The following is a 21,925-nucleotide window of genomic DNA, read 5'->3' as shown; positions in this document are numbered from 1 at the left end:
GTCTGCCCTTGAACAGCTCCAGGGATGGAGCATCTACACCTTCTCTGGGCAAACTGTGCCAGTGCCTTACCATCCTCACAGAAAAGAATTTCTTCCCAGTATCTAATCTAGAACTACCCTTTTTCATCTTGAAGCTTTTCCCCCTTGCCCTATCACTACAGTTCCTGAGAAAGAGACTCTGTCTCTCTTCCCTGTAGCCCCCTTCAGACACTGGAAGGTTGCTATGAGGTCTCCACAAAACCTCTTCTCCAGGCTGAGCAGCCTCATCTTTATCAGCCTGGTGTTGTAGGTGAGGTGCTCCAGTCCCTCCACTGGACTTGCTCCAACAGTTCCATGTCCTTCTTATGCTGGGGACACCAGAACTCTATGCAGCACTCCAGGTGGGGTCTCACCAGAGCAGATGGGCAGGATCCCCTCCCTCACCCTCCTGGCCATGCTCCTTTTGATGCAGCCCACGAAATAATTGGCTTTCAAGGCTAAAAGCATGTATTGCTGGTTCAGATGGAGTTTTTCTCAACCATCACCTACAAATCCTTGGGCTGCTAGACAAGATGATCTCCAGAGTTCTCTCTCAACCAAAACCATACTGCCATTCTGTAGATCCTCTGGGGCAGAGATATACTAGAAGTCAGATTTCCCTTTCTCAAGGCAAATGCCCAAACAACCACATGTTCATGTGAAAAAAAGTGTGCAGTAGCATTATTCATCACTATTTCTGGAGCAAAGAGAACCCAGTATTTATTCCCAGACAGGTTTTCGAGTACTTAGTCTTGGAGGTATCTACCTCTACCTATTTTCAAGTCCAGGTATTTTCTGAGCATGTAGTTTACATTACTAATAATCCTCAAGAAATCTCACTGTTGAGTTTATCCTTGAATCTATGTGAGCCCTTCTGCACTCACAAGGACCTTCACAAATAATCTTAGGTAAGTAGTTCTTACCTGTGATTAAACGAAAATGGAAATGAAAACCAATACTGTTCAAGAGCAAGTACCATTCAGGATCATTTTAAGTTAAAAAATAAATACTGGACAATTCTGGAGTTTCATGCACTGGAGACTCAAAAATTTCAATGGCTGGGTTTTTAGGTTAATTTATATACGGAATAATTTTTTCTTAGGAGTAAATTTGTTTTCTCACTTTTATACTTTGATGCTACAATGTATGAAGTGATACATTATGAATTCTACAATAAAATAAAAGTTTGTAGGGTGTTTTTTAAGGTGCCAGCAAGTGTTATTAATTCTCAACAGCACAAAATAAATTTTATTCTGTCATTTGTGATGATAAAAATATTTGTATAATAAAATTGTTATTTTATAAACACAGCTTTCTTTTTTTCCAACTACCACAGAAAAAGAGTCACCATCAGTAGTTAAATGCAGAAATGCAGAAATAATTATATATATTCAATCTTTCAAATAAAAATCACAGTAAAGACTATTATTACAATTCATCTACAATATAAAAATTCAGTAATATCCTTTTCTACTGGTAGCAAAAAAACCCTGTAACTAGAATAACTGTATTATTTTAGAATCGTTATATTTACCCACGCACTGGAATATTCATATTCCTTGCAGATTTAGTGACTTCTTCAAACCTTTCTATGCTTTCTTCAATTGAACAATTAATGTTCATTTTGCTAAAAGATTCAGATGCAGCACCAAATACTGAGACTTCTGTAGCTCCTGCTGCAATCTAAGAAATAGATTTCAAGAAAACAGAAAAATAAGACTGTATTAATATATTAGATTAAGCATTTAATTCTGTCAACATTGTAGAATTTTAAAGCACATTAAGTATACCATCCATATCTAAAATCTAACTTTACTTCCATTTTTTTTAATCTATTGCATACAGACAGATTGAATCAAACTTGAAGATCATTCATTATGGCCTATTTTCTTCCTCTTCTTAGCAGTAAGTTAAACATGTTTTTAAAGTGATGCATGATAAAGGTAGTAAGATGTAGGAAATCATATGAACCAACTATAGAAACTACAATGACTGATGCTTATATTCATCTCTCCAGAAAAGGAAAAGGTCATGTAACTCTCACAGTGTCTGTTCCTGCTGAATACCAGGAAGGAATTCAGGAATTGTCATGCTTGGGAAAGCTTTCTGTGTGCATATGCCTAGAGCAGCAACAATAACCAACACAGATTTCCTTGTTAGAGCTAACTCTAGGATCAAGAGCTCCATTGGTCTTGGTATAACAGTTGATATGGATAATATGGAAAATGTGTATGTGAGAGTCTGCTGAGAGAAATCTCAGAGCAAACACCAGTCTAGAAAATGTCTAAATGTGGTGACTTCACTGAAGAGGCAATTAGCCTGAGCTTGTACTCAGGACCTCAGTAAATCAACTAATATGAAGCAAACTAGAAGGCTGAAAGCCAAATGAGAGGAGAAGAAAGCATTTAAACTTAGGAGAATAGTTAATTAACTCTCACTTTCCATTCAGAATACTCTTGTTCCATGAAAATATATGGAGCTTTACCCTTTACTCTCTGCCTCTGCAGGATAATGTCTCAGCTTCAGCAACCCTTACAGGGACAAATATTCTTTCAGAGAGAAAAAAATATCAGCAAGGAAGAATGCAGGAATCATCTACAACTATTTCTTCATTGTTTTCCCTTCATTATATCACTAAATACAGTACAGAGATATAGCACAATTAATTCAACTCATACAAGCTACCACTGAGACGAAGTTGTGGCACTATAATCTGACTGCTGATAGTTAAGTTGACTGCACAGGATTCTGTTTTAACAGATATTTCAGTATAGGAACTGAATGATAGTCTATACCACAAATGCCCACCAAGCAGTAGGCTTTCCAAATACAGCTCATCCTATATCAGGACAAAAACACAGAAGAAATAAAAATTTTCAAAAAACAAAAAAGTGTAAAGATTTGGCTACCAATGTGTATATTTTAAGAAGATTGAACTGGTCTATTTTGACACTTTCAAGCACTTCGAGTCTATAATTTTAACTATTGATTTTGGAAGAGCTAAAACAATTTAAACTTTCAAACCCTACCAAAATGAAAAGCAGAATTGCTATACAGCTTTTTTATTTAAATGAGTCTTTCCTCATCCTTCTTCCATATTTTTTAATATGGCACTCATCAGAAACTTCTCTAGGGCCAGCAAGTCAAAGAGGAAGGACTGTCTTACCCTTTATATACAAGCATCATTTAAAGGAACTTACAAAGTTCCTGATCAATGCCTCCATCAAAATATGAACACACAGAGCTTAACATCACTCTGTGAATTTCCCCATTTTTCATAATTAAAATTGAGTTTTCAGTGAAAAAAACTAGAGCTTATTTCAAACATTAAATAGCTGGTTTCTGGTACTGAACTGAAAGTGTCTGAAACATAAAAGAGGTAAATGTGGACAACACCTATGAAGGCACTTACAGCAGAATGAAAACCTTGAAGATTAGGTGTGAGAACGGGATACTGCACTCCAGGATGCCGCTCAATACCCCTCATTACTTCTTTGTGATCTGCCATCTAAAATATATAAATAATTTTTATTGATCAGCAGTCATTTTCTGATTTTAAATAGCTAAACAAAAATTGGCTTAGACTGTAGTTTTGCCTTCATTACTTTTAAAGTTCATAAAAAAAGTCAAACAACAAAGGCGTTAAACTGATTTTGTACAAATATTCTTTTTTAAAATTTCTTAACTTTTAAGTCTTTGAGTTGTAATCTTTTTAGATCTATATGAATATAGAACTTGTGCTAAGATTTCTACAGTGTTCCTTTGTGTGTATCTGTAAAATATAATTTGCATTATAAATTGACAGACTTATAATCATGCTGCTCATGAAATCTTATAGCAACTTCAACTTTGCTTCACTGGACTAAATAGGTGGAATTACCAGAATAAAAGAGATTTAAAAAACATACAAATCTTGAAAACTTTAGCACTCTGATAAATGCAACTTCACAATGTTACGCATAACTGCACTTGAATTACTCAGTACCATAATCAGCACATCTGAAAAGAGTAAACATGTCTGTTCTTAAAAGCAGAGCAAAATCCAGTTGTCTGAATAGTGTAACATTTCAATATATTTAGAAGTTTCTTTCTAAAGAAGAAAATACTTCTTTACCATAGCAAAGATCAGAGCGCTTGTTTTTCTTAGTCTCCCCTCACAGATCTCCCTTTTTAAGATATTCTTACATTTTTCTCACAAATTCAGGATTAAATATACTACCTGTACTAATCAAGACTATGAACGAAAGTCTTCCTCATTTAATAAAATGCAGATTATTTAGACAAGCTTAATTTCTTAAAAGAAGTGGGTTGAAAACAAGCATTTTTCACTGGTGTGTGTGCCTGAAAACAATACAGTTAATAAAACATATCCCTCTTATTTCATGTCTTAAAGATTCTGAGTTTTAAAAAAAGTATAGTACATTTTAAATGCATTTAAATGAGCTCTCATAAAAGCAAATCTCTCAAGCAAACAATATTAAATTGGATTTCTGTTTCTTTCCACACTGGTGAAAAGTCATTTGAGAAGTACCACATGAAAAGGTATATGAACTACAGAGCTTTCATTACTCTCTACTTTCAGCAGATACTTTATTGATAGCTATGCAGTACCACAATTCTAAATACAGGGTATTAAATTAAACCACATTATTAACTAATACTACTGGTAACCTGGAATCTTCCTGTCACTAGCTTCCTTCTATGAAAATGAATGGACTAAAAATATCAGAAAAATTCATGTATTCCTCTTCAAATGTAAGCCCAACATGAATCTGTAAGGATGTCAATATATGGTACAAAAAGTGTGTTACAGCCGGACACAATTAATTTCTTCAGGAAGTAAGTGATAACATAAAGCAACTTTTTCTGTTTGCTTCTATGAGAACTAAATTGGTTTCATAACCTCACAAGAAACCCCTTTGTAAATGCCTTAGTTTTTTAAGAACAATTTTTCATTCCTTAATTTAAGTAGCAGCTATATTTCTCAGGGCAAAGAAGAATATCTGAAACCAAATTATTAATTAAATGGCAAATGCTGGAACTAAATGCATGCTCCACAATTATAGTCTGGCTTAAAATATACTGGAAAACCAAAATGACAATTTTTCAACCAGTATAAACCTGCCAGATCCAAATAATATTATATGTATTAAATTTGTCCCATTGCTATTTTTCCTATAAGTAAAATCCCATCTTTGCATATATTGCATGCTATAAGATTTTAAATTGTAATAAAATATTTCTTTTCCCAATTTCTTTAAATATAAGCTTCCTAATAGTAGGTATTTATAATTTTTGGCTGTTTAGGTTATAGGTGTGGGATCCTGTTTTACATGGCACCTTGCTACTGTGGAACTTTCTCTTTTAGATTTTTCAGTAAAAAAATCTCTGCCAAAAACAACAGTGGATGGGAAACCATAAAAAATTTAAAATACTAAAACCAGAAATAAGTAAATGAGTGATCTAAACATAACTGTAAATTCTATTCCCATGACCTGTGGGAAGACAAAAGAGCAAAGACAAAGTCAAGACTGCACACTCTATCAAAGCAACACAATCTTATCTTTTAAATAAAAACATTTTAGACACAAATTAAGCCATTAAAACAAAGTATTCAGACATGAATTTAAGATAAGAAGGGATTGTTCATTTTTTTCTAAACTGACAAACCTGTACTAAATTTGGTACTCCTAATGGCTAACAGGAAAATTAAATAATTAAACAAGAAACTAAGAAATACACCTTTACTTTAGACTTTTTCTTCAAACATTTAAAAAATTACATTATCCTCTCTTGCAGTAACTGACAAAGTGTGATGGCACATGGAAAAACTTAACCTATACCCTTTTAACAGACATGATGTCATTGCCCCTGCATTGATGCCAAAGAAATTCTGCATTGTCACCCTTCTCTTCCCCTTTCCTATTATCCTTCTTTTACTCTTCCCTGGTGACCCTGAGAACACTGAAATTAATCAAAGGAGTCCCTCACTGTTGAACAGTTTGCTTTGCTAACTCATGAATAAGCATGACCATAGTATGCTTTTCTCAGAGAAAAGCCTAGAATACAGTCCAGGCCCAGGATGTATTTCTCAGTTTAAAATGGACAAACTTTATTTACATCTTGTCAGATGGGTAACATGCAATAGACATTGTTAAAACTGAAGTATTTTCTCCATTAATTAACTTCTTGCTTTAATTTGTTAATAACTTGTATGCTCCTTAACGAATATAAAGTATACAAATGCTTCTGTGCAAACAAGTGTGTAATTTCTTGAAAAATATTTTAAATTATATAGACAAGTATTGAATTATCTCCTTACTTTCAGTAAATAATTAAATTGCACAAACAGTAGCTAAACAGTAAACTTCTGGACTAAGCCTGAATTTGCAGCGATAAATCTCAAATGAAAACGTAGCCAAAGCAGCAAAACTGCCAAAGCAGTTTTGCTGCTGATTCCAGAAAGGTTAGGTTTTCTGCTAAATACTACCAATGTAAAAACTAATTTTTGAAAAATAATGAGCAAATCATGATTCATCAAAACTTATGTGTAGTTGCTGATAGAGTGCTAGAACCCCAAAATAAGTAATGTGCCTAACTACTACTATGTATTCAGAAGTCCCAAATTTAGATCCTCCAAACACATTTCCAAATGTGGAAAATTACACTTCATTTAGGGAAAAAGAAAATAATGTATGCTACTTTTTCTTTTTACATCAATGACTACTAGTTTTGGAAGAGTAGGAAAGTAGAAACAATATTAAATTATATTAATGATGTGACACCATCCCAAATCTTTAGTTACAACTGAATGTTACATAAATAAATGGAATGGCATTTAAATTGAAATAGTTCTGAATGGAGGTGGTTTTACGTACCTGTGGCACCCATTTGGATGAAACAAAACTGGTCACTTCTATTGCAGGCAGGCCTGTTTTGGAAAGCTGGTTGATTAACTCAATTTTTATATCAGTTGGGACTATCACCTATAGACATGGAGACACACTTTAGCAAAGTATTTCATACGTAAGAAACTTTTGTAAGTGAAATGTTCCCTGTACATAATCAATACTTTTTTTTTTTAAATAATGAACTACACTTACACATTTTACCATAACTCTACTGTTTCCTGACAGTAGGAAGCTACTGTATAAGGAAGGTACTTGGCAGTATACATAATCTTACTCCATTTTTCTGCCCATCACAAAACAAAGCAGTTCTGTAGAACTGGTCATAAATCTGGCCTCATGATTTGTTAATAACCAAACTACCAAGAAGAGACAAAGCAAATAGTAACAGTTTGACCAGAGAAAAATGGGAGGAAAAAAGCTCCACAACTGAGGCAGAGTAACTCCATTCCGCTAATACTACTAACATCTTTGATATCAGTAACAATTATGCATGCGAGCTCATCCTCCCATTTGTGGAAATAGATGACTGTTTCGATACAAGTACCTTATACCCTCGTTCAATCTTCTTCCATGCTTCTCTACCACACTTCAGGCAAATAATACTATCAAAAGAATAATATTTTTCCCCTGTGTCTCTTTAGCAGGAAGCATGATAAAACCTATTTTACTATTCCTTCTATATTAGCACTTGCAGCAGAAATACAAGTTACAAAGATAGCCAGCATTTCATAGTGTTTGCCAATTATGTCAGGACAGAATGTTATTGACTGACAAGACAAATTCCAGTAAAAAGAAATGTTAAGTAACAGAAAGGCTAGTTAGCCAAGTATAGAAAGAAATTATGTGACTTAAAAGCTGGATAAATAAGAATACATTTTTATTCTAATATAAAGAGAAGTTAGCAGTATGAAAAAGAAATAGATACATTTAATAGTACAAAATGGAAGAAACATAATTAGCAGGATGTACATGTTCTACACAATGAAAATAACACTAACTTCCAGGTCAAAGCATGCAAACAAAAAAAAAAAAAGCTACCTTTTCATTTTGTAATCCATCCCTTGGCCCAACTTCTACAATCTTTACGTACTCAGGCAGTCCAGATGCTTGAGGTTCCTGAAATAAAAATCAATATTGAAACACAAAACAATTAAGGTCACCTAGATGAAATTGTACAGCTTGCATTTGTCCTTTCATATTATTCAGGGTATAAAGTCATATTGTCAACATTAAGTTTGCTCAGGGCATTTAAAAATCTGTGAGAACATGTTCCACACCGTGACCTAAGGAATAAAAGTTAAAAACATAAGTTAGTGAATGTTCCACTGCTCCTTTGAGGTCACAGAAGTTTATTAAAAATGTATATAGAACCATAAATGAACATTGAGTTTTACAGTGAACATTGAGTTTTACAGTGAGAAATATTTCCATTTCAAAAATCTTTCCAATGAACAATCCAGTCCTCCAAACTTATAACTGAATGTTCTCAATTTAACTTAACAGGTACTTCTCTATAAATGTTTGCAAAACTTGGCTATAAATCTGAAAAGAACATAGCAGTCAAGAAATGTTGAAGAGATTATTAATGAAAGATGAAAGTTATTTCTCTGACTGAAAATAAAGGTTTTTTTTAAAAAGGATTTAAAGGAGAACAAGGAAAGCCTCTAGTAGATAAGAAGAAGAATTTTCCAGGTGTGAGAGCTGCTATGGAAAGGCAGGATGCTGATGGGGACAGGAGGGAAGGAAGGCAGCAGTAAGGTCAAAGGGCTAAGGAGAGCATGGGGAACTGGAGGAGGAGGAAGGAGAAATGAGAACAGAAAAGCAGGTGAAGGGAAATGAAACTTCCTTTTTATTATTTAGCTGCTCTGTTATTGAATCAAGTTGACAGGTGTGGCAGTTAATGTCAACTGGGCCTTTAAGTCCTGAAACAGTTCAGAGCAGTTGGCTGGATTTACCCCCAAAAGCTGTGTGCCCTTAAAAACACACCGCATGGCTAATTTGGGGCATGCTGTCCATGCCCAGAGCAGACAGAAGGGACACAGGCAGCCTTGCCACAAGCTCTGGAGATACCCTGTCTTCTGTATTGCTGAATACAGAAGCCAAACCAGTTCTCCATTCCAGTGTTGAAAGTCTGAGCTGGGATTAGCATGAGCTACCTGCAGGACGGCTGCTCCACTGAACCCACCACCTCTCCTCCACTGTCAGCACAGGAGGACAGCTGCTGCCCACGGGAGTAACAGCTCCCCCAGACCAGAGACAGTCAGTAAATACAGCCACAACCAAATGAAAACCCCATATTTAGTCCTCCCTCACTAGTATCATCAGGGTTGTTTCAACCAAATGACTGCTAATTCTTCCTCAGTAATGGAAAATGAGCATTCCTATGAGCACCCTTGGTTTTTCCCTGCATTCTTGGTACCCGTGGGCTGTTCTCTTCAAGACTTGCCAAAATACAATAAATATATTTCAAACAATTTACTGTGTATTTATCTGAGCCTGGTAAAAAGAATGGGAAACAGCTGTATATTATCTATTTGATCACATGGAACATCTGGTAAGTTGAAACTCTGTCAGACCCTGCTAAGCCCACACTTGCTGACAGTATAAACCTACTTAAATGTGAAGGTAAAACCTTCACATCTGCTGCATATTGTTCCTCTTAAGTTACATTCACAAATATGGCACTGCTTCAGCACTACAGGCATAAATCTGGGTTATTTCATGATTATCAGATTCTTGCTGCAAGACAAATGCCACAGCTGTGCTATGAGTGAGGGTGTGACTGGAAAATAAAAAGGGATCTAAAATAGATTATGTGAACCAAACCTTAATTTAGAGCATGAAAAATGTCCATAAAACCTTGAGAGCAAAGATGTTCAATTCCTAGGCCAAACCTTGTAAATCCTATTTAGCTCCTACTGTGGCAAAACTTTTGTGGAAATCAAGAGCTGTACCTGTCTTTACAGAGCAGTTCACACAGCCATTCGGGTGATGTCCACAGCCCTTGGAGTTCATAGGGGTCAAAAGTTTGGAGAAGACATTGCAGAAAAGCATTCAAGTATTGGTTTTATTTTCTGTCTGTGATATCACAGATATACAATCTCTCTGAACCATAGTCCAGGCCTCTCAGACCTTGATTTTCTCTGTAGCCTTCCTGTCCACTAGTCAGTCCCAACTTGAATTCACTGTTCTTGAACACAACACTGAGAACCACATATACAGGATGACTCCCATATACTGGAAACTCAAGGCAGTATTAGACAAATCGTTACACTCTGTAAGCTGATGAACTTTCAGCTTAGAGTAAACTTCTTAGCTCTGAGTCCAGAAGAGTCTTGCTTTGCATTGTATTTAATCTAGTTTTATTTATGGTACATTGATAGGTCCTATCTTCAATGTCGCTCAGTTTCTCCTGTGTGGCATCCAGTGTTGTACTGAAAACGTCTCCTGTCTTTCTGTTATCAGCAGACATTGCCACCTTGATACTTCCTGGTGAAAAAATTTGGACTAGCAACATTACCTTATTTTAGTACAAACATATACTACCTCAAAAAAATTGAAATAGTGCTATAGAAGAAATGCTTTAAAAAAACATGAAGGAACTCCACCAGCAAGGTCTTTTCAGTCTTATAAATCTGCTTTCGACATTATCTCTTTCCTCCTCAGCCAGTTTCTTATTCATCTCACAAATTCTGTTCTGTTCATCCTTCTCCCCAGCATAACTAATCATTTCTGTTGTGCTCCATGGTTGAAACTCATATAACAAGCAAGTCAAAGACAGGTAGAATACATATGTTCAGGCCCTTGTATACTATTTATATATTTTACAGTCCATAGCTGGATAAAACTCAGAAACAAACTGGAGACTATAAGAGTATATGTACCATCTGCTAAAGAGCATTTTTTTATTCTGTGGTCCAAGCTGAATCTTGTAAAGTAATCTCACCTGTCCCATGAATTAATACTCTGTAATTACCTGCTGGGACATTCTTCAAGAGAGAAATATGTACTTGACAATGCTGTCAGGAAGAAAAAAGAGACTCCACTTTCTAGGAAGTTTTCTGACCACAGTGCCACTTTGGCAGATTATCTGGATATTACTTAACATCTGAAGAAATCTCCTGAGCCACCTGAGTCACATTCTGTGCCAGGCTCAATGCCATCTGCACTCACTAGTCAAGCTTCAAATGCCCAGAACTCACTGAAGTCTGTAAAGAGCTTAGGCAGACTTACACACTTCCCTGTTTAATATATGGATGGTATCAGACCATAACCAGGACTTGGGCATCATAAACTCAAGGACTGATTTCCCCAAACTCTAACTGGAGCCTTTCAAATGTACACCACACTCTTGGGTAAAAGGAATGATTTTCAGAACCAATGACACCAACTTAGGGAACTTCAACACCTTCAAGTATGGCATCAAATGGTCTAATTAAGTAATTAGGAAAAAAAAATAGAAAAATGAAAAATCTGTTTTACATTTTAAAAGAATCAGAAAAGGTGAACTTCGAAAAAATACACAAGTACCAATTTTAGTACCACTAAAAATTTCATATGATTTTGTTTCAGAAAAAGTATTTACTAAATTGAACTATATGAAGTATTTTTATGTAACAATATATGAAAAATAGTTATGGCAAATACTTGGGGGTAACTGCTTATTGAATAATACAGGGTCTCTGTTAAAAAGTAATGACCACCAAAGTATCATGTTTTACATATCAAAAAGGAAATAGTTGACATAAAAGACTAAGAGCCTGGAAAATTTGTTTTTCCGTGTACCAAGCCTTGCCAAGGGAGCACAAAAAGCATATAAAACCACAAAAAATTGCCTCCCTGAAAACAGAATGCAGCCAAAGAGTATTTTTAAAAGAAATAGAAAAAGGAAAACCAAGCCATTTAGCTTGAGACATTGAATGCCAAATTTCTGTATGGAAATATTTTCCCTCAACTATAAATAGTTGAAAATTTAAGTTTATTATAAAAAACCCTAATAACTCTTAATTAAAGCAGTATAATCTCCTTAACGTAACAATAAATGTAAACAAATTAAATGAGCACACTTTTTAAAGCTCTGTCACTGCTTCACTACTTCTACTAAAGGTGCTGATGTTCTTTCAGCCTTCTGATTTTTATTCCATGAAGGTCATTCATTTGGGCAGAAACAGCACTGGCAAATATTACACAAAGCTGCTCAAAGGTAACTGAAAGAACACACACAAAAAAAGAAGGATCTGGAGGTTCAGGTCTTTTCAATCCTTCCAGCCAAGCAAGATGAAACTCTGCTTCCCTTCTCCACAAGGTAGTGTTCTGGCCCAGAGGGCACCTGAACAAAGGTAGGTCCATCTTGTACCAGGAAGCAGATTTCAGCAAGAATCAGCAGGGAGGTGACATCATAACTCCATAAATGTATATTTGCAGTGACACGGAAAAATGCTCAAAAACCGTGAGAAGGCTCTAAGATAAATAATATGACTGCTGGAAGGAGAACAAAGAAAACAGTGGTCAATCTTCTGAACACATAGATTTCTCTAAACTTTGCAAGACATAGAGAAATAAACAGGAAGAGATTAAAATACTTGCTCACATAGTTCACCCTACTGGAGGGCAGATATAAAACATATTAATTCCCAACTTAACTAGAGAAAAAAATGGAGAAGATTCAACCTTGGGATGCACCTGAGGAATATCCCTCGGTAAAGATAAACTGAGTATTCACTCTGTTGTATGCTGCTGACATGACCATTGAGAGAATAGTAGCCATGAATGGACCATGACCAGCAAAAAACCTCAACCCCAGAGAATCTTTCATCAAATGAAGTTTTCTTATATCACTTCCTATGCATGACCTGAATGTTAACACATACCACAGACAAAGGAGTTACAACAGAGTACAAAATTCCATTGACATACCAGATGCATTTCAATAAAAGCAATATATTAGAGAACACTTAGGACTCTCCATATTGTTTGTGATGCTGACTGAGTAAGTAAGAAAATGTAATAGTAAAACTGATCCTGGGCTGTAAACTAGGATGTTACAGATAAAACAGTAGCCCGGCACTTAATGAGCAGAAATGTTGTGAATTCCTACTTCAAAAAATAATTCAATCAACTTGAGATTGTCCATGGGAAGGCAAAATATAAAATGCAAGTAAAACATTACAGAATAAAATTATTTAAGAGCAGACTTAACTTATCTGGAATAAACCAAATAATTGTTAAGGTCAGAAAGCTTGTTAGAACTCATGAAACAGTATTGACTTTTATATATCAGAAGATTGCCTGAACTGACTGAGAATTCACTGTAGGGATTTCTATGGTAAAGTAATAACCCCAGCATTTCTACTGTCATCTACATTAACTATTAAATTCCAATATAATCTCCTGTATACTACCTCTTATTGTTACAGAGTTGTTTACAATAAAAGTCATTCATATGAAAACATATGATTTTAAACAAAAAGGAATTCAACTGAACTATAAATGCTTATGCTACTGGAGTTGCAATTGTTTGTTTTGATCCAATTTACAAAGAGGACTTTAATGGTAAAGGCAAAGGTCATAAAGTACAAATAATATTAACTAATAAATAAAGAAAAAACCTATTACTTTTACTATTACGAATACTTTTATTTAGAAAATAGAAATTAAGATTGGGAAAAAAAGATCTCTGTCAAGTATTCTGACGAACTGGCAAATCAAAAGATAACAAATTACATTAATAAGGAATGCCTCAGAGACTGAAAAAAAAAGTTGCTGTGTTAAGAATAATATTCTTACACAAAACTAGAACATTCATGTCCCACTCAACTACACTACTCATGAACATAGTTACAAATTTTAAAAAGCAAAATACCATGTATACATCCCTTTTCAAATATCCATTTGAAAATCCTTTAGAACAGGTCTTCCAAAGCTACACAAGACAAGGTTTAAGACAGTTGTTCAGATCAAGGTTAAGAAATCCCTGCTGTCTAAATATATGTACTTGGAGTAATTCTGGAGGACTTCAGAGTTCTGGCCTCCAAGTGCCGCTCAGAAAGGGCAGAGTCCCACTCTGTCCATTTACTGCAGGTCTCATTTCAAATCTGTCAAGAAGTCTTTACACTGGAGGGCATCTGAAACGGCACTAGACACATCTGTTAGGCAACTAACTGAGCTTCTAAATGGTTTCCCCCATGCAGTTGTATGAAAGCACAACAGATGTCAAAATTGCCATTTCAGCTGAAGAAGCTCCAATATGGCTGATGGAGATAAAGAATAATTCAGGTCCTCCTAAGCTTCACACCTAGTGGCTGATGATCTCGATTGCCAGGTTTGTTTAACTGCTAGGAGGTGGAATGCCACTCCAGAAGGACATAGGTCTCTTGTGTGTTTTACAATGTATGGAATATGACTACCCCACAAGGATGTATCATATATCCTTTGTGTTTCAATTCACTCCTGTCCTATGTCTGCAGTGGCTATCACAGGAACTTCTGATGCTGCAGACACCTACTTATGTCTTAATTCAGATGTCTTAATCCCAAGCAAACATTTCCCTTAGATGAACTATGCATCATCGAATGAGTTATCAAAAGAAATCAGAGGACCTTCGAGTTCCTCCAACAACTCAGTAGGCAATATATTCTTTCTATCATTCACCCTTCCTTGCTGACATGATTCCCAATCTATCCTGCTCCTGATTTCACCTTTTCCATTAAATTCTTTCTCACTGAAAAACTGGAATACCCACTGGAGGCTACAGCTATTAGATGCTATGACAGTAATCCCAAAGTATAATGTCTTATTCAAGAAACAAACAAGGGTTTGACATGAAAAAATACACCAAAATCCAATTAAAAGTAAAGAACTCTGCAAGAGCAAGTAAAAGAGCTCTGTCTGATGCAGAACCATGTTAATGAAAGAGAAAACTAAAACATAATATGCAATTGCACAGACAATCACCACAGAAGTATTAAGTTTGTGAACTGATTTCACAGCACAGTACTTCCCTGGTCTCAGCAAAATGCAACGAGATGTCGCAAAACAAATAAGGAACTCCTTTCTATAAAAAAGAATGTTTCTTTCAGACAACATAGCACATTTTCTAAAAAGCTACATATCAATATCAATATAATACATATACATATCAAAATCAATATAATCTCTGTCTGCAGGAATCTAGCAGAGGGAACAGGAGGAATTCCTCACTTGCCAGACTGTTCTCCTTTATATTAGCTCAGAAGAGATAAACTCTCACATACTTTGGGTGAAACACCTGCTGATTATTATTTGCTATGATTTGCAGTTTACTCTTTTGCTTATTGTGGATGTACTTAATGAATGGGCAATTTGAACCTGCAGCTGTCTCCAATACACAATTTGCTCATATAAGCAATTGAAGTGAACTCAGCTTGAACTATGAAAACACACAAAGTGAAACCCTGGAACTGTCTGTTTTGTTTAATTGAAAGGGTAGTCATATATTTGAATACTGTTTGGAGGTGTATACTTCCACCTTTATTTTAAAGGTGTAAGAATAAAGTATAATAAGAATAATAAAATTTTAAATGCATGAGAGGATGAAAGTTGTTTTCTGTTGTACTTTTCATATCGCATCGAAGACTAAACTCATGTTCCTTCTTAGATTATTACTCCTTTTCCCCGTTCATGAGGAAGTGCTGAGCTCAGAAGTAATAAACAGGCTTAAAGATTTTTCACTTTTTTTTTTTACCATGTCATAGGTTTGGAATGCACTCTGAAACTACTACTCTTAGTCAAACAAATTACATGGGTTACCATACTGATCTTGCAACAATATTATTCTGTATTTCTTTATAACCTTCTCAGTTTCCTCATAAACAAGATTTTCCTCTTGATCTCGCCATTATTTAAAGAGACCACAAAATGTAAGAGTGTTTCTTCCAAAACTGAGGAGTTACAGTAGGCAAGTCTTTTTTGAGTAGCAGGATATAAATCCGTGAATTGTTAGCCCATAATCTTTAGCTTTAGTCCTGATTAAATCCTTGCTTTGTAACTTTTCATATATAGCTTTCGAACCCCAAAACTATGCAAAGCACAGGTATGATGAAACACTAGCACACAACTTAACTGGTGGTGTTATCTCAGGGACACAGTAAAGGCTATGTTGGATAGAAAATCAATAAAAGCAGTATTTCCCACTTTACATAATAATCATGAGCAAAATTTATTAAGACAAACATTCATGAAGAAACATTTAAGTTTTACAAAAAATACAATTACTGGTATTATTTCAAATCATATAAATAAATATGGGGAAGTAAATATTTAAGATTTATTAATAATTTAGACATTTTATTGTTATTTTCATAACTCAATAGAAACACAGCCAGTTTCTATTTACTGGAAAATATGCATAAAAGCGATTTTGATGTGAAGATATTTACAGACCCCCAGAAACCTTTTCCTTTAATAAGCAAAGGTAGGAAATGTAAACACTTGAATTACATATGTTATACATTTTAAATTGGCATCATCAAAATCATGACAGTCCATGCTACATTCTAACTATGCAGCCAAGGACAACAACTCACTACATGTCAGTATAGGGTCACACAAACATCTTTAGTGGTCATGGCTTAAAATTTACCAAATGCAAGCTCCAGTGGGTCAGAAAATTCCACAGGCATATGGCAGGCTAACAAAACTGCTGTTCTGACAGCTCTTCAAAGAAGGAATTTTCAGGAACTGGAGACTGTCTAACAGAAGCAGCAGCTGGTTCTAAGAGTAACTGCAAACCATGTCCAATTCTCTGCCATGATGTTGGATGCTATCAAAACAAAAATGAAGTAGCATTACAGGAAAAACACTCAGAAACATAAAATCAAACCCAAAGGCAGTTCGCTACCTTTGAAAATGAAGAAATATCTTCTTTAATATTAATGTCTGTATTTTACATAAAGTCATTTATAACTTGACAGAACAAAAACAATAGGCCACATTTGTCAAATAAAGGTCTCCTGGATGAGACTGAAATTTTTGAATTATCACTGATGACACCTTCTAAAAAATATTGCTGTTTTCAACAAATGTAGAGTACATGGAATTGCAGAGATCTGAATACCCATGTCAATTACAGCTAACAGTTCACGCAACCTAAAAGCACATTGATATGCTGTTGTCACAGACAATTTTTGATAACTTGAAAGGTAATGATCAAGGAATCTATTAGTAGAGTCAGGTGGTAGCAGAAGCACAGGCAAGCACAGTTAGACTTGTGTTACAATGAAATTAATATTAATGATACTAGAGACCTCTGTTATTAACGGAGGCCAACACAGCCAGTCACTTCAGCAAAAATTAAAAATGTATTTTCAGGATATGGTGTATACATTACCTTTTTCTATTTCCCTAAATGCTTCCCTTGGCTAACAAGCAGCATTTCTCCATTAACCAAGCTGATTTACAGCCAACTCACTTTCATCCATATCCCTATCTTGGTCAAAGCCTGGAAAAGCAATTATACTCTGCCATCTGGGCTGGATGAAAAGGATACAGAGAACGGAGATCAACAGCATACTGATGACACTGGAGCCAAAACCTCCCACACTTTCCTTTACTATTATTTATGGTAATAGTATTATGGTGGGTACAGTGTTTTACAGGCAAGACTAAAGACAGAATTCTAGAAGGAGAAAGAGTGGTGTTTTTCCACACACATTGAAAAAGCAGAGGCATGATCATCATTACAAATCCAACATGTGTAAGTAATTTGCTCTTTAAAATACTTTGGGATATCACTGGGGGAGAAAATGAATAAACTGAAAATTCAGCCCATCCACCCTATCAGATAAGTCTCTCTAAATAACTCATTGTCAATAAAAGTGAGCTCTGCATCGATCTTTAAGAATTAAAATATAAAGCTGAAAGTAAATCAATTATTCTCAGTTACTGCTACAATCAAAAACACCTTCTGTGTCCAAAGGCTGGGCCTAAATGATCAAATAAATCATGAATTCAAGTATAGTGGCCCACCACTATGTTTTCCATAGCTCTCTTTCCAAAAGACACTGTTTAAAATGACAATATTTTAATGGCTATTTATTTCATCATTGTTGGCAACTCATCCTTCAGGAGAATTCTCTTTAGAAAAATAATATCTGTAGTGTTACCATAATAACACCCCAATAATGGTAAGGCAATTATAACTTGAATTATAACTAGAACACTATGCCATTCTTGATGTTATAAAAATCTTCCATTTTCACAATGAAATCAGTCAAATGTGAGCATATTTAAAGAATATGATTTTCTTCCTATTTAGCTGAAAATAATGAAAGGAATTAAAATTTTTCCTTAAATGAAATTTAAAAGATATATAGATATAAGGTGCTAGTTTTTAAATGAACATTTAAAATAAATCGTCACTTTCTACGAGCTTACTAAAACATACCCATAATGATATGTCACAGCTTCTGCTGAACTGGTTAAACTTGCAATTTATTAGAGTAAATAGTAACATAATAGTAATTTTAGCACATTCTAATCATGCAAATATGAAAAGTGAAGTGGAACAAGTAGAAGAAAATGTACTGGTACTGCAGGAATTATGACAAAGACAAAACTGAATTGGGAACATATTATTTCAGACTGTTTGAGATTAAGGGCTGTCATGGCAAAATGAATCATGATATCTCCTAATTTTTTATTGCTTTCACTTTGCATGTTTAGGAAGATTTTTTTTCCCCAAGCCTCCATATTCTGGATAATAAAGTGCACAACTGATGAGAAAGAAATCTGTATTGTTGTAAAATTGGTAATAAGGCCAGTGTTAACAAAGGACAAAAAAAAAAAAAAAAAGAAAAGATATCTAAAAGTACAGTAGTTGATATATAGTAAATATTTAATAGTATTAGCTGTACTTTCATTGTACCGTGACACATAATCTTAACTGAAGGATTTTTCCAAACACTCACAATAGATAATACTACTTATGGACCAAATGGCAATGCAGCCATACCACTCATTAAGATCAAAATGTCCTGAAATATTCTTAATGATAGGACTCAACTGGACTTTAAAACACTTGAACTTAAGTATCTACACAGTTATGTCTACAGGTGTCCCAGGTATCCTTGTACAGTCAAAGTATTTATTCAAACAAAATGTCTTAAGGTTCCCTAAACACAGCACAGAGGACACAGGACCTCTGACTTTTTGGAAGCTGGAGATAAAAGGAGGATATTAAAGGACATCTTAAATGGCATCATCAATGAAGCACGGCCAACTGAATGAAGTCACTTCTCAGCACTGTCAGCAATGGCCAGAAGCATATCAACAACTCAGCAAATACCAAGTGCACAAGTCAGATGGCTGATTACAGGCACCTTGTGCATTTGGGGTGCATCTGACTTGATCTCCAGCCATTGTGCCAGAGGGCACGAGTCTCCTGTAAATCCTATCTGATATCTGCCAACCCTTTAAGCCATCTCAGCTACCTAAGGGCATCTCACATGGCACCAGACAAGAGTGCTAAGGAAATTCAATCAAGTCATAAATATCAAAAAATGGCAGGGAGACAAGAAAATTCTCAATCACCAGTTGATTCCTCTCTGCATAGCCAACTGGCTTAGTAGCTTAATCTTCCATCATCTTCATCCCATTCAGGCAAAAGTGACATGGCAAGGCCGATGAACTTGCCTACACTCTGTCTTCTCTTTCCCCAATAAAATATTCATGTAAGATGTTTTACTTTATATGGAGCCAGTATATAGCTCAATTCAAATTATGTTTCCAGGGTTTTAAAAATTCAGCTGTGATCAGCTGCAGATTCTGTTAAATCTTCTTCCTAATCCCAGTGTTCCACATGATATACCTTCATTACTTACCTTGTTCCCCCATTTCTCACATACTAACACCTATATTTAATCTCATCTTAACTACTTGCATTAAAAGTAAGCCCTAAAGCCACATACAGTTCCTTTCCAGATGCTGCTGTTGAATTATTTCCCTATGGGTTTCACCTAACATTCCAGCAATGTCCTCTGGCGCTTCAGTCCACACATCTCATCCATTCAAAGCCTTTAAACTTCTTTTCCAAGAAACTCATAAACTAACACCTTTATTCCCATATAAAACAGCTAACATCTGTGTGGACAAAAAAACTCACACTAACAAAGAAGAAATGTCTCCCCAGCACAGTTTTTTTTCACCAGTGTACCTTTTAGCAGTTTTTGCATGTAATAAATCTGTGGTTTTGTCACAAGAGCTGCTGAGAATGACTCTCATAAGAATATTTAATCCAAATAAAGTCAAATGCAATGCCACAATTGGAGTAACTTCCATTCATTTACACCAAACTGTAAAATAAATCTCAATTAACAAGGGAATTATCTAAAAATACTATCAGTTACAACATTCCAACAGTAAATATAATTTCCCTCTTATCATTTGCAGCATCTTTTCCATCTTTTGCAAAATTAAGAGTTCTGTCCCAAATGTTGATCTAAATCTTCACCATTGATAGGATGCCTAACCCAGTAAAAGTCAGAAAAGGAAAATCATGAGCTGATTACTTCTGATTGTAACAACTTAAATTTGAAAGGCAACTCTTAAAATTGTCCCTGGAAGTATTTTTCTGAAATGTAAACCATGCATTTATCAGTTTTCTGGTTCCTCTACAGTGACTGATTAAAAGACCTGAATATAAAATATGTATCTGATTAATAATCTCTTTTGTAATAAATTTTTTATTATTCATTGCACATTATGTCTCTATTGACATATTAAAAACTAGAAAAAAATCTTTAATCTCTACTGTATTGCTTAAAGTGTGTGCACCATTTTGACATTTCTACCCCAAAAAGGCTATATAAGTATATATTAACACAGCTGTAATAAAGGATTTCCCATTCGCTGAAAACCAAAAATGCTGAATTTGTTTTACAGGTATTTAGCACAGTATGAAAGTCTGATTTTGATCATGCTCTTATCTCAAAAACTTCAGATCACCCAGTAAAACAACTTCTCTCAGAATTTCAATAACCTGATAAATTTTCCTATGTGACAGAAGACTGATGGATCAGACAGACAGAGAGAACCTTTTCCTACAAATTTCTGCCTCATTTTTATTCTCACACTTAAAATTATTATTTTTCTGTTCTTGCATTTTCTGAGGTTCAATTAATGGATGAGCCTTACTGAGTGCATAGTATTGTATGTCAAGGTCCACATCGGCATTATCATGTCCACTGGCAAACTTTTACAGTGGTACAATTTCCCTAGCAAGTTCACAATAACACACACCATCTTTAATACACAGTCCTCTTTCATACTTCATCTATCTTTTTAAATATACCTTTGGGGGAAAAGAAGAATGCCCCAGAAAATATTATACCTTTGCTAAATGAATGAGAGAGCTAAACAATAGAATTCAACACAGCCTGGAGTACTAAATAACTACTTTTCTGAAGCTCTCCACAATTTCTTTAAATGTAACTTTTTCATACCTGATACATTAAAGATTCTCAATAGCTTTCAGTTCAAAATTTCAGAGAATCATCACCTTGTTTAAACAACTCAAATATTTATGCAGTGAAAGAAGTAAGGGTGACAAGAACTCAGCTTTATCTCTGGACTGTACCTACACTGCACCAGTTTCTTACCCCATGATATTGATATATAAACTGAAATTCAAACACACACTTCCATAAACGTGAATCTTTCAACCCAGGTGCTGCAAGAGTTGAAGCTATGTTATTCCTCAGAAGCACCAAAAAAATAGTCCTGTCATTAAAATGGAGAGAAAATAAGTGTAACTTCATCCTAGGTATCCAACATTCCACCTTTAAACATTCTAGGTACCCAGCATTCCTTCTAAGTGAAAAAAAACCCTAAAGTGAGACACAAGCCACTATAGAGACAACTGTACTATTTATTAGTCACCACATCAGACAATTCAAAATCAGAAAATTTGATTAATTCGGAGCAGTAAATATTTTGCTTTATGGAAACTTCTATGTCTGACC

The 21,925-nt window shown here is 35.0% G+C and overlaps 1 protein-coding gene across 5 annotated transcripts in view; it reads right to left on the bottom strand.

Annotated features, from left to right (window-relative positions):
- The window catches only part of HMGCLL1 (3-hydroxy-3-methylglutaryl-CoA lyase like 1), a 78,102-nt gene that overhangs the window by 48,970 nt on the left and 7,207 nt on the right, over positions 1-21,925 (bottom strand). For all 5 annotated transcript variants that reach the window (XR_014851066.1, XR_014851067.1, XM_085056625.1 and 2 more), the window contains exons 2-5: positions 7,968-8,045; positions 6,897-7,004; positions 3,431-3,526; positions 1,553-1,701 (exon numbers count right to left, since the gene is read on the bottom strand). Coding sequence is in view for 3 of the 5 variants with exons in the window: in XM_085056625.1 (XP_084912751.1) it covers positions 1,553-1,701; positions 3,431-3,526; positions 6,897-7,004; positions 7,968-8,045 (431 nt within the window). In the remaining 2 variants the exon portion in view is untranslated. The remainder of the gene's footprint in view (positions 1-1,552; positions 1,702-3,430; positions 3,527-6,896; positions 7,005-7,967; positions 8,046-21,925) is intronic.

This window comes from Lichenostomus cassidix, chromosome 3, assembly GCF_008360975.1.
Source record: "Lichenostomus cassidix isolate B80296 chromosome 3, HeHo_3.0, whole genome shotgun sequence".
In the NCBI taxonomy this organism is placed as follows: Eukaryota; Metazoa; Chordata; class Aves; order Passeriformes; family Meliphagidae; genus Lichenostomus; species Lichenostomus cassidix.
The sequence above is the reverse complement of the archived record's forward strand: the minus strand, read 5'-3'. Positions and strand labels throughout refer to the sequence as shown.